Genomic DNA, 11,784 nt, shown 5'->3' with positions numbered 1-11,784 from the left:
AATGGAGGAGGGAAGAGGAGGGGAGGGTGAGAGACACAGCATGGAAAGAGGAGGGGGAGGGTGACGGGGACACAAACCGATAGACGAGTCAGAGCTGCGTCCAAAGTCCAGTAAGCTGTGACCCCAGGGGAAGTGGTATAATTTTCCATCTCTGTTGCGAGAGGCTCCCTATATGCAGTGGACTCTCTCAGAGGGGTTTCTGAGAGTCCAAGGCTTACATACTGAATCCTTCCCCAAAAAGGGGAGAGGGATGTCTTTGGCAAGGGGTGCCATACCATACCTCTGCTGTGAGTGGCTCCCTTGGCACTGTGAACTCTCTCAGCAGGTTCGCTGAGACTCCAGAGTATAACTATTGGATCTTTCCCCAACAAGGGGAGAAGGAGTGCTTAGTCAAAGGGCACAAAAGGGCAGGGGGCCTGGCAGTGTAGCAGACAAGGGGGGATAATCAGGTGAAAGGGGATAGGAGTAAAGGAAGTAGACAAAGAGAGAGTACTAAATAAGAACAGGCAGCATCATTTACGGGCACAGACTGTTTTCTCTCTGAGGCCATGAGCTGGCCCCATCCCTAAGGTAAAAACCTAGCACAGGTCATTCCACAAGCTTTGCTGTCCAGGACATGAAGCACACAATTTGTAATTCGAATTATTTTTCACAATGCCTCAGCACGTGTGCTTTGCCCACATCGTTCAGCTAAACACCTCCAGTGCATCTATGAGGGTCGGTCAATTCTGTGTGACAATGTATGACCACAGTGGTCCCCGCGGGCAACACCCAGGTGTCGACTCAGCTGTCCCAGTTGGACTTATCTCCTCTAGTACGATGCATGGAGGCCGACGCCCCATTGCAGGGCTGTTCTGGTCTGCCCAGCGCCATCCCACAGCAGTTCCTGGCCAGGCTACAGCCCACTAGCCCAGGATTTAATTCCTCGCTGGCCGCCCACTGTCTCCCGGGGTCACTTGGCAGTAGAGAGCTCCCTCGTATGGTAGGGTCACTGAGACGGGCGGTCCAACCTGTAAGTAGTGGGATATTGCGAACCGCTCCAGGCACAAAAAGATCACTGGTGGTACGTCCCCAAAGCAGTATCTATGGACAAAGACCAGCTAACCTGGTATAGACAGAAGTGAGTGAAACTCCAGTCAGTAAAGTACTAAAAAGTACTAACCTAAAAAAAAAAGGTGTAGTTGTTTAGTTGTTTATGTTAGAATTATTAAATCACTATAAGTGCGAGAAGAAAATAAAACTACAACAGATTTGTGGTTAGAAAACTGGTTTTATTATCAACATAAGTGATTTTAATTTAGATGTGGAATACAATGACCAGGTTACATTGTGTTTCTAAAGTGATCAGCAGTTGAGGCAGCTTTCAAGTTTGATTCACAAGAAGCACGACGGCCTTGGCCTGGACTCCAAGTACCTTCTCCTAACAATGCTGTCTTCACATGCCCTGGACTGCAAGAAGCCAACATGGCCTCTCCCTGAGTCAATAGAAAACCTGCTTGGCAACCATCTTAGGAGGTGCATTGGCGGTCACACGCTTTCCCTCTCTACTATTGTTTGTTCCATTATATTGACTGTTATTAGCCTTTCTAGAGATATTCTAATAACAACCTCTTTTTAATGAAAACAGCTTTTTTTGTTGATTTATTCATCGATAACTTTTTTGTCTGATTTACTCTATGTTGATTTGCCAAATGTTTGTTAACCAGTCATGGTGTTTCGGCCCAGTCTGTCCCTGATGAATCTGAAACATTTGAAGAAGCTTCTTCTTCAGTTGCTGGAGGCCAGGCCAATGGCATTGTTTGCGCTGTCAAACACAACATAGTACTCTCTGATGAAGACGTCCCCGAGGACCCAGTGGCGATGGTTGGGATGGATCTTCACGTTGCAATGTGTCTGTGGGAAGTCAGAAAGTGTCATTTAGCAAAGTTTGCATGGTAATTGGATGCTTTTCTATGGTTTAATGATCCATTTTAAACATTTTTGGAATTGCATCCTGGGAATAAATATTTGACATCAATGCTTCATCAATATACACAGAGCCACATACTCTACAGAATCTTCGTGGAGAGCTATTTCACTATATTCTCTTGTGTGAGCCCTCTCTGGAGCTCATCAAAAGATAACAGGATCATGTCTTTCTGTTGGGCGATGTCTAGTGTCATGTACTAGCCCACAAGAGAGGGATCAGCTTTGAACATCTCTAACACAGTTACTGAAGAACAAAGGAAGTCACCTGAAGAACCACCTCAAATATGTCATCAGTGGGTTTAGGAGTGGAATAAACCCATTGATAAATGTGGCTCCTAATGTACTGAGCACCCTCAACTGGTGTCGTGGAAGAGATGGAATGTTACCTTGATTACACAATTGCCACTATCTTTCATTTTCATTTAACAAAATGTTAATGTGTGTCACATTTAATCATACCTTACATATATTCTAGTATGATTTTGGATTATGTGTGCCATAATCCATTTCTTAGTTAACTTGACTATGGTCACTGTAGGTCTCAATTTGAAAAGGCTCACTTGAAATTAAATGCATTTCTGCTTGCTGTGCATATTCTGTTCTCTTGTTTCCAAGCCAAGTTTCACCTGTGTTCTCTTAAACTGTGCTGTGATTGATAGATTGTATGTGTGAAGTTCATTGAACTTATCTTTTATTGAGCTGGTCAGAAACTCTTAGAACCTGCGTGTGAGACAAGCAGTGGATGTGAATGCTTCCTTGTGTGATATCTATGAAGATCATGACGCTGAAAATCTTCCATCATATGATTCGTGAGAAGAGGGCGTACACCGTGAGTTTCACTTAATGTTTACTTTTGATTGGTTCTTTAACTTTGGGAACCGTAGGAGTGTCTACCTTGTTGAACTTCATGATTGAGTTGTTTATTTTTTGTTCTGGGCACTAAAACCTGCTCCTGTGCACCTTTGATGGCGACTGTCCCTTTACCTTTAGAAACGTCATATCTTTGCTGCCCCACCATATGAAATAAGGGCTGGCATGAATTATATCGTTCTGTGTTACTTTGGTACCTGTTACGATTGGAAACATATGCTGTGTTATGCTATCCTGCTAGTGTAACTAAGTCATTACTGGTGAAAATCCAGTTAATGGTGAAAGTCCTGCTACTAAAAACAAGCCATTACTGGTTATATTCCATATATCCCATTACACATATACCGACCAATACGACTCTAACAGATATTGGCATTCTGGTGAAAGTCAAGTTAATGGTGAAAGTTCTGCTACTAAAAAATCCAGCTTGTCTATCACTTGACTCTAAAATGTTTTGCTTACGATGGTGATTAACATTGCTGGGGTAGTGTTTTTCACAGGGGACGCAAACATGTCTTTTTCTCATAGACAGGAACTTATCATGGTCTCTGCATGATCTTCTACTCTCTATTGATCCCATTTCCAGGGTGGACGCCTCCTGTGGTTACATAAGTAGGACTTGGTGTATTTATAAGTGCTTGGGATTTGGCGCAGTGATTGGATAAGTACATAGGACTGGCTGCACAGGTATTACCAGGGAGATTCCTGGACTGCATGGGTAGTCCTCAAGGGATTGTAGCAGTGCATGTACTAGTTACTGGGTCATTGCATGAGTACATGGGCAGTGACTGGATGATTACAGTACTTTTAGGAGAGTACATGATGACTTTACAAGTGCTTGGGTCTTGGTGGAGTGATTGAATGAGTACATAGTGCTCGCTGGGTGTTTGGAGGAGTGCATGGGTAGTGACAGGGATTTCTGGAGTGCCTGGGCACTACCTGCGTAATTGGAGGAGTGAATCAATAGTGTGCAGGTAGTTAGAGGTCTGCATGGGAAGTGCTCAGGGGATTGTAGCAGTGCATGTGTTAGTGTCCGGGCCATTGCATCAGTACATGGGTAGTGACTGGATGATTACAGCACTATAAAGAGAGTACATGAAGAATTTACAAGTGCTTGGGGTTTTGTGGAGTGATTGAATGAGTACTTTGTGCTGGCTGGGTGGATTGGAGGAGTGCATAGGTAGTGACAGCAGATTACTGGACTGCATAGGTAGTCCTCTGGGGATTGTAGCACTACATCTGTTAGTGCCTGGGTCATTGCATAAACACATGCTTAGTGACTGGATGATTAGAGTGCTGCAAAGATACTACATGGTGAATTTATAAGTGCTTGGGTATTGGCACAGTGATTGGATAAATATATGGTGCTGACAGGATGATTAGAAGAGTGCTCACGGAGTGACAAGGGGAATGCTGGAGGGCACAGGTACTGCTCTGGGGAGGCAAGAGCTCATCCATTGACTTATGTTGGATGGGTGCATGATCTTTCGAAGCTCTTGTAAGTCTTGTAATCTTTTTATTGAATCCGAGAACCTTTGAACTTCTCCTGCAGTGGAGTAATGTATTGTATTATTCCTCAGGTTCTAAGTTAGACCTCTACCCTTGGTTCTGCGGATCCCTCTACCCGCTATTTTGTTTACCCTGATTTCATACTTGCCTAGGTCATTGCCTTTTCTCTCTTTTGTCTTACTGGGCATCTTTCATCTTTTTTAAATTAATAGATGGATATTGGTGTTCATGGTCCTATTCAAACCTAATACTTCATATTTTTTATAAACTCTAGCATGTGAACATTAACTATCTACCTTTACTTTTTGACTCTTTTAGAACTAAATAATCCGTTTTTACTATTTATACTTTGGGCTATTTGATGGTGTTCACCATTTAGTGTGATCCTTCAACTCATCTATTCCTCTTTTCGAGCATGGCCTTATATAGCCTTTGTTTCTAGGGCACCTTAACATAGATTTAACTTGTTTTTAAACATATCTAATATTTAGATATATGTTTGTCTGACATTATGTTTGTACACACCCACAGCCTTGAAGAAGTCACCTTGTGATGTAACACGTGTCAGCTGTTTTTTGCTGTTTTCAATACATATGTACAGATGATCACTTCTGTCTACAATAAATCACAAATCTGAAACATCCACAAGAATCCTAACTCTATTAACTAAAAATTCCTTCGGACTTCTATTGAGTGCTTTGATATCTTTTTCCATATTCTCTTGAGACATGATGCTTCCTTTATTTCTGCTCATAGAGTTAATCTCTTGAGCAAAACACTTTCTTCTGGAAGGGTTAATTTTGGTGATACCTGCTATTCAACTCCCCAACCCCACTACTGAAAACCTTAGTTTAGAACTAGGGAGTCTCCCTTCAGGGGAACTGAAACTTGTATGATTTGCCTACAGTAAGCTTTACATAACGTAGATTTGTATTTTCTGTTCTGATTACATTGACGTATGCTTTAACCAGGTGATTATTCATTTCAGACTGATTTCAGGTTGTATTTTTCTAATCTGCTAGTAAACATTCCTGAAAAGAGTGCACATGGATGATGAAAGAAGAAAACAGAAATCGGGCCTCATTTATGAAGCCCCTTGCGCACTTTTTGTGACGTTCTGTGGTGCAGAAGCCTGCGTGATATTTTGCAGGCAACACTAAGGCACTTTTTTTGGCTTAATGCTGTTTGATAAATATCAGTCGCTTTGACGCAGTGTCCTGCATTAAAGGGGCGTGCAGTGGGTGTTGCTGGGGGCGTTCCCAGCAACATCCATGGCCTTTTGACACTGCCCCAGATTTACGAGAAATCGTAAATCTGAGGCAGTGCCAAAAGCTTACGCATCCTCAGGGGAGGCGTAAGGGAGGTGCAACGGGGAGAAATGTCTTTATTTCTCCTAATTTTTCCTTTTTCTATGTGTGCTGCAGTCTGCAAAACACATAGAAAGAGGAAAAGCCTCTTGTGAATATTTTTGTACAGGGAGATTTCCCTTTCCTGCACAAAAATAATCAATCCCGCAAGGCAGGCACCCTCACACCATTGTGTAAAGGTGCCTGCGTTGGTGCTCGGCAGCCCACTGTGCGCTGGCGCAGGGGAAAAGGACAAGGAATGGTGCATTCCTGCCATTTTCTTTTCCTGCTGCTCTTCCCTACGGCAAAAGAAAAGGACATAACTGAGGCCCCTTGTTCATTATGAATGATTTTTCACTTTCCAGAATTAAAATTTCCAGCTGGTCCTTTTCGAAAAACTTAGCAGAAAGATCAGGATTTATAAGAACTCAGTGTGCCGGTATGCAGACAAAATATCGAAATTAAAATATTGATATACAATAATATCGATGTTTTAATTTCGACAGTATAGAATATCGATGTCCACAATATCGACAGACAGAATATCGTTTTTTTAAGGTATGTATGTTACTAATATCGATTTTTACTAATATCGAAATTTTGTTTAGTGTTATGTATTTTATTATGTTGTTTATATGTTTGTTAAACATGTTTTGTAATGTATGTTTGAAAATTTGTAAACTTGTTTACATTTTGCGTTTTAGTATCAGAGCGGGTTGTGGGTTTATAGGGGAATAGGGTGGGAAGTAATTTAATAATAATTAATTAATTAATATATGTTTGTAAATATTTTTATTAATAATTAATTGGTAATTAATTAATATTAATTAGTTAATTAATTAATATAATTTTGTACATATTTTTAATTAATAATTAATTGGTAATTAATTAATATTAATTAGTTAATTACAATAATTAGAGTATTTTTATATATATAATTTTTTGTTATTGTTAATTAATTAATTGGGAAAAAATAATATTAATTATTAAATTAAATTAATTACAGCTAATGTGCTAATATATTTACTTTATTGTTATTGTTAATTAATAATTAATTGGTAATTAAATAATATTAATTAATTTTGGGTAAAGGAGTATTTTTAGGGTTCAGGGTCAGTTTTGGGTTTTTGGGTAAAGGGGTATTTTTAGGGTTCAGGGTCAGTTTTGGGTTTTTGGGTAAAGGGGTATTTTCAGGGTTCTGGGTCAGTTTTCAGTTCATGGGTAAAGGGGTATTTTTAGGGTTCAGGGTCAGTTTTCAGTTTTTGGGTAAAGGGGTATTTAGGGTTCAGGGTCAGTTTTCAGTTCTTGGGTAAAGGGGTATTTTTAGGGTTCAGGGTCAGTTTTCAGTTTTTGGGTAAAGGGGTATTTTTAGGGTTCAGGGTCAGTTTTCAGTTCTTGGGTAAAGGGGTATTTTTTGGGTTCAGGGTCAGATTTCAGTTTTTGGGTAAAGGGGTATTTTTAGGGTTCAGGGTCAGTTTTGGGTTTTTGGATAAAGGGGTATTTTTAGGGTTCAGGGTCAGTTGTGGGTTTTTGGATAAAGGGGTATTTTTAGGGTTCAGGATCAGTTTTGGGTTTTTTGGGTACAGGAATATTTTTAGGGTTCAGGGTCAGTTTTGGGTTTTTGGGGTACAGGCGTACAGGGTAAAAATAAAATAAATTTAAATTAAATCAATTAAATGAAATTAAAAAAATTAAAATTACATTAAATGATTAAGTTTTTAATTTATTATAAATGTATATGTATTAGTTTTAATTTTTTGATTATGTTTTAATGTTTTTATTTAATATTTGTAAAATTATATGTATTTTAAAATTATTTTTACATTATTAATACATTTTAAAAAACGATATTTTTAATTTCGATATTTTTGTACTACGATATTAATTTTTCGATATTTTTGTACTTACCTTTATGAAGATATGACTCCGATATTTTTGATTTCGATATTTTTGTGTCAATATTTTTGTATGTAGATATTCTGTCTGTCGATATTATGTCATACATTCCAGTGTGCCATTGGCTTGCAGCACGTCACCAGTATATTATACTGTTCAGTTGTGTAAAGAAAAGTAGCAGTGTTTATTTTGCAGTAATAGTTACATAGAAATGTTGGTCTGTAATCTTTCAATGCCAATGGAGGATATTTACTATAAAATGTCGGCAGGTTGTGCTGCTCCATAATTGTTAATGCTGTGGTCTGACATTTTTTAAATGCAGTGATGTAAAAATACAGCACGCCCCTGTGTTTCCCCAAGTGCTGTTGCAAGGGTGCCTGTACAGCTAGGGTGATTGATTATGTGCCAGAATAGACACCTTCCTGCACATATCCAATTTGTAACGGTGATTTGCTGTTTCCATGTGTGCTGCTGAATGTAGCACACACTGAAAGAGCAAAATAGGAGAAGAAATTAAAAATTTCTCCTCGTATCACCATCCTATGACCAGGATTTACCTGCCCTTCGTTTTTGGCCCCATCCTTGTACATATGGGGCAGCATAAAAAAACAATGGGTGTTGCGGTGGAACACACACAGCAACATCCATTGCCCGCCCTTTTGCTGCAGCTGACTGCTACGGAAAGGGGCATATTTACAATGCGGAATTAAGCTACTTTAAGTGGCTTAAAGCCACGTTGAAAAATACGGGGTAGGGAGCAACACCACCGGAGCATCAGAAAAGTGACGATCCAATGGCATTAGGGTCTTGTAAATATGCTCCAATGTGTCTTCAGAAGAGATCATGAAAATCCTTCAGGAAGGTTCACACATCTGCTAACCGCTGACATTTGTCACACAGTGTCAATGTTATTGACAAATAAACACTTTTTTGCCTCTTCTTAAGTGAACCCGCCCTTAATGGTTCTGAACAGCTTTGGAAAAACCAAGAAAGATATAGTTAAATGTGCTAAGTTGCTGCTAACATAGGTGCAGATCCGTTAAATTGGGCTAAAGCTATTAGTAAATTGAAAACGCAATAACCCCCCCCCTTTAATGTTGTCCCCCCACCCTGTGCCATGGACATGCACAAAACCTGAATTACCTACAGTGGGTGTAACTTGTTAACTGCCTGTGACATTTGTTGCAGATTTGTCAAAAATAATAAGGACAGAAACAAATGAAAATAGTATTGCCCCCCCCCCCCCCCCCCCCCCTCCGGAACTTTGCTCCCACCTTGATGGATTGGCACAAAGCTTGAAAGACCAATAGGAAACCAATCCTTCGTAGCTTCTGGCAAATAATGTGCTCATTCATCACACAGTGCCAAATGTATCAGTAAATTAGCACAATTTTGCATTCCTTTTTAACTTTCTCCATTTGTGATTCTGCACAAATTAAAAAATGACAGGAGTAACATGAACTAATAGTAATATTTTCTAAATGTCATGCATTGTCATGAAGCAAATTAATAAAGCCCACCTGGCAGCTTTTTCAAAATGCTAATATCTCACAAACTATTGCCACTGACCTCAAAGGCATGCTTCCTGATTAAAGTTCTTTCTCATGCCAAATTTAGCATAAATCCATTTAGCAGTTTTTTCTGCAATTGCTAGAACATTTTTGAATGAAAGCTAAGAGAGGAACTATACCCTTTTCACCCATGCCCCCTCAAATTTTTCTTCTTTGTGTAAGTGAAGAAAAAATCACTCTTTCTCAATATTTTCTGCTAAGTTTGTTTTAAGGGCTGGGCAACATAAACACCTGTCCACGAAAATTGCCTAGGGTTCTAAACAAACAGGTTATCACCTGGGAAAGATTCATGACCTATCAAATAAATAATTTAGGCCAGGTCTTTTCCCCTAGTACCTTTGGCACATAGCAGACAGGCTTAATTTAGGAAGATATGTCAAGTATTAGAAAGAGTAAACCATTTGCAAAGTCAAAACACATCACAATAATAAAATCCCACAACCAAATCCTAAAACTATATGAAAAGGTAAAGAGAAAAGCACCAACCAAAAATCCCTCTTTGTAGTTGACTGTAAGCTAGAGGGCAACTTCAGGCTGACAGCAGTGAGATGGAGGTCGGATACACCAAGAGGGTTGTTCCAGTCAAACATTTTACCTTCTAACTTAGTCTCCTTTGTGGAAGGAAAAATCCTATAGCAGGGCACAGTTGAGTGCTGTATCAGATTAAATAGTTTCAGGCCCCACTGAAGCTACTTGTTTTGGTGGGAGAGCAACAGAATGGGAAAATTCAACTTCTAAAGCAACAGAAGCCTACTGATCGGACTGACACTTTTTGCACCATTGCCTGACCCACATGTTTACCTTTACACTTTGTCTTGTTTTTTTTAGCTACTACTAATAAACAAAAAGAGTGTAAGGGTATGGCAGATCACTCTCTTACCCCAAAGGAATAATTACATAAACAACTGAAGAGTGATAGAACAAAACACCACATACAGGGGAAACTCTTGACGTGGTGAAAAAACAGACAAAAAGTGAAGGAGAACCAAAAATAGGTTGAGTAAGAACCCTCACTCACCACCTAGTGGTGACATGCTTCATCACTGGGTTCCCACTGGAAAGACCTAGCGTCTTTCCAGTGTGCTACGGCGCCTGTTTTGCAGCGGAGCTGGTTGTTGTGAGTGTTGAGGGTGCAAACAGAAAAACCGAATTGTGCTAAGTGAGTGCAAATAATTGAAAAGTGCGTAGTTGTGACAGTCAACTATTTTATTCAAAGTCCAACCAGCACTGGTTAAAAACAATTTAAAGTGGAAACATAGGGTAGGTCTCAATAATTAAAGACACCTAGTCCACTGAGTGAAAAAATAGTCGACATGTTTCTGCTCAGTGAGCCCAAGTCGCTCAGCTTTCGTCAGGACCAAAAGGACAGTGATCCTCCGGTGGTATGCACGCGCTAAGGTGCACCCAGCCGTGAGGAATAATGTGTGAAATAGTTAAAATAAAAGGAAAATTGTTCCAAAATATTTACGGCTTAAAGCCGGTTTTGACCCAAGTAGCAAATTGCTGGGGTCTGTACCTTTAAGAAAAAATGTTATGTTTTGTCAGCACAACTTCTTTACAGTGGTTCATTAATAACAAATAAATCATGGGAATCCTTCACCATAATGACCACCCAAGTGATGAAGTCAGAATCAATGGGCAGTGTCGTTAATTGTGCATAGTAGGGAGTCCTATCAAGTTGTGTTATCATTTAATTAATAGAAACATAATGAGGAGTCCGAACGATAGGTCACAGGTATAATGATCAGATGAATTAAATCTATTTTAATCCTCATTTACAAAAATCCTACCCCATACTTTTATTCGAATTCAAAAAGATACTAGGGTTTATAGGAATTAATGGCTATTTTGCCAAAGGTGCAATTAATTTTAAGAAACATAGAATGTCCAGATGAATTGTGCCAAGCGGTGTGATTACATAAGAAGACTGGGGATCAAGCTCTAACTCACTTTCAGAGGACGACAGTCTCTCCTCATTGGCAAACGCGGTGGAGGGAAAGCTTCACGTCGCGCATCTGAGGAGAGACATCCATAATGGTTTATCTGATTTACGCAGTAGTTGGCATCGTGTGGTCGGGTGTCTAATATTTCAGTGTGCTGCGCTAGTTATTTCCGATAGCAGTAAGACATCTATAACCGTTTGCACAGTTTAAACGGTAATGAATAGCACGTAGTCGGATTTAAAATGTGTCTGTGCATCGCGCTAGTCATTAGAACAATGGGAGAGACGCACTTACATTTACACTGACATCCATAATTATTTTTGCGATTTTAGCGGTACCGGACATATTTAACATCCGGCTATGTCCTGTCCGGTACCGCTAAAATCGCAAAAATAATTATGGATGTCAGTGTAAATGTAAGTGCGTCTCTCCCATTGTTCTAATGACTAGCGCGATGCACAGACACATTTTAAATCCGACTACGTGCTATTCATTACCGTTTAAACTGTGCAAACGGTTATAGATGTCTTACTGCTATCGGAAATAACTAGCGCAGCACACTGAAATATTAGACACCCGACCACACGATGCCAACTACTGCGTAAATCAGATAAACCATTATGGATGTCTCTCCTCAGATGCGCGACGTGAAGCTTTCCCTCCACCGCATTTGCCAATGAG

General features: G+C 39.7%; 1 protein-coding gene across 2 annotated transcripts in view; it reads right to left on the bottom strand.

The window, feature by feature from the left end:
• Positions 1–1,250: 1,250 nt before the first annotated feature.
• Positions 1,251–11,784, bottom strand: part of LOC147693260 (pepsin A-like) — a 126,848-nt gene continuing 116,314 nt past the window's right edge. For both annotated transcript variants that reach the window (XM_086933654.1, XM_086933655.1), the window contains exon 9: positions 1,251–1,893. In XM_086933654.1, coding sequence (XP_086789780.1) covers positions 1,768–1,893 — 126 coding nt within the window. In that variant the 3' untranslated portion in view covers positions 1,251–1,767. The remainder of the gene's footprint in view (positions 1,894–11,784) is intronic.

The sequence above is a fragment of the Lissotriton vulgaris genome, chromosome 8 (assembly GCF_964263255.1).
Source record: "Lissotriton vulgaris chromosome 8, aLisVul1.2, whole genome shotgun sequence".
Classification (NCBI taxonomy): Eukaryota; Metazoa; Chordata; class Amphibia; order Caudata; family Salamandridae; genus Lissotriton; species Lissotriton vulgaris.
This window is presented reverse-complemented; position numbering and strand designations above follow the sequence as displayed.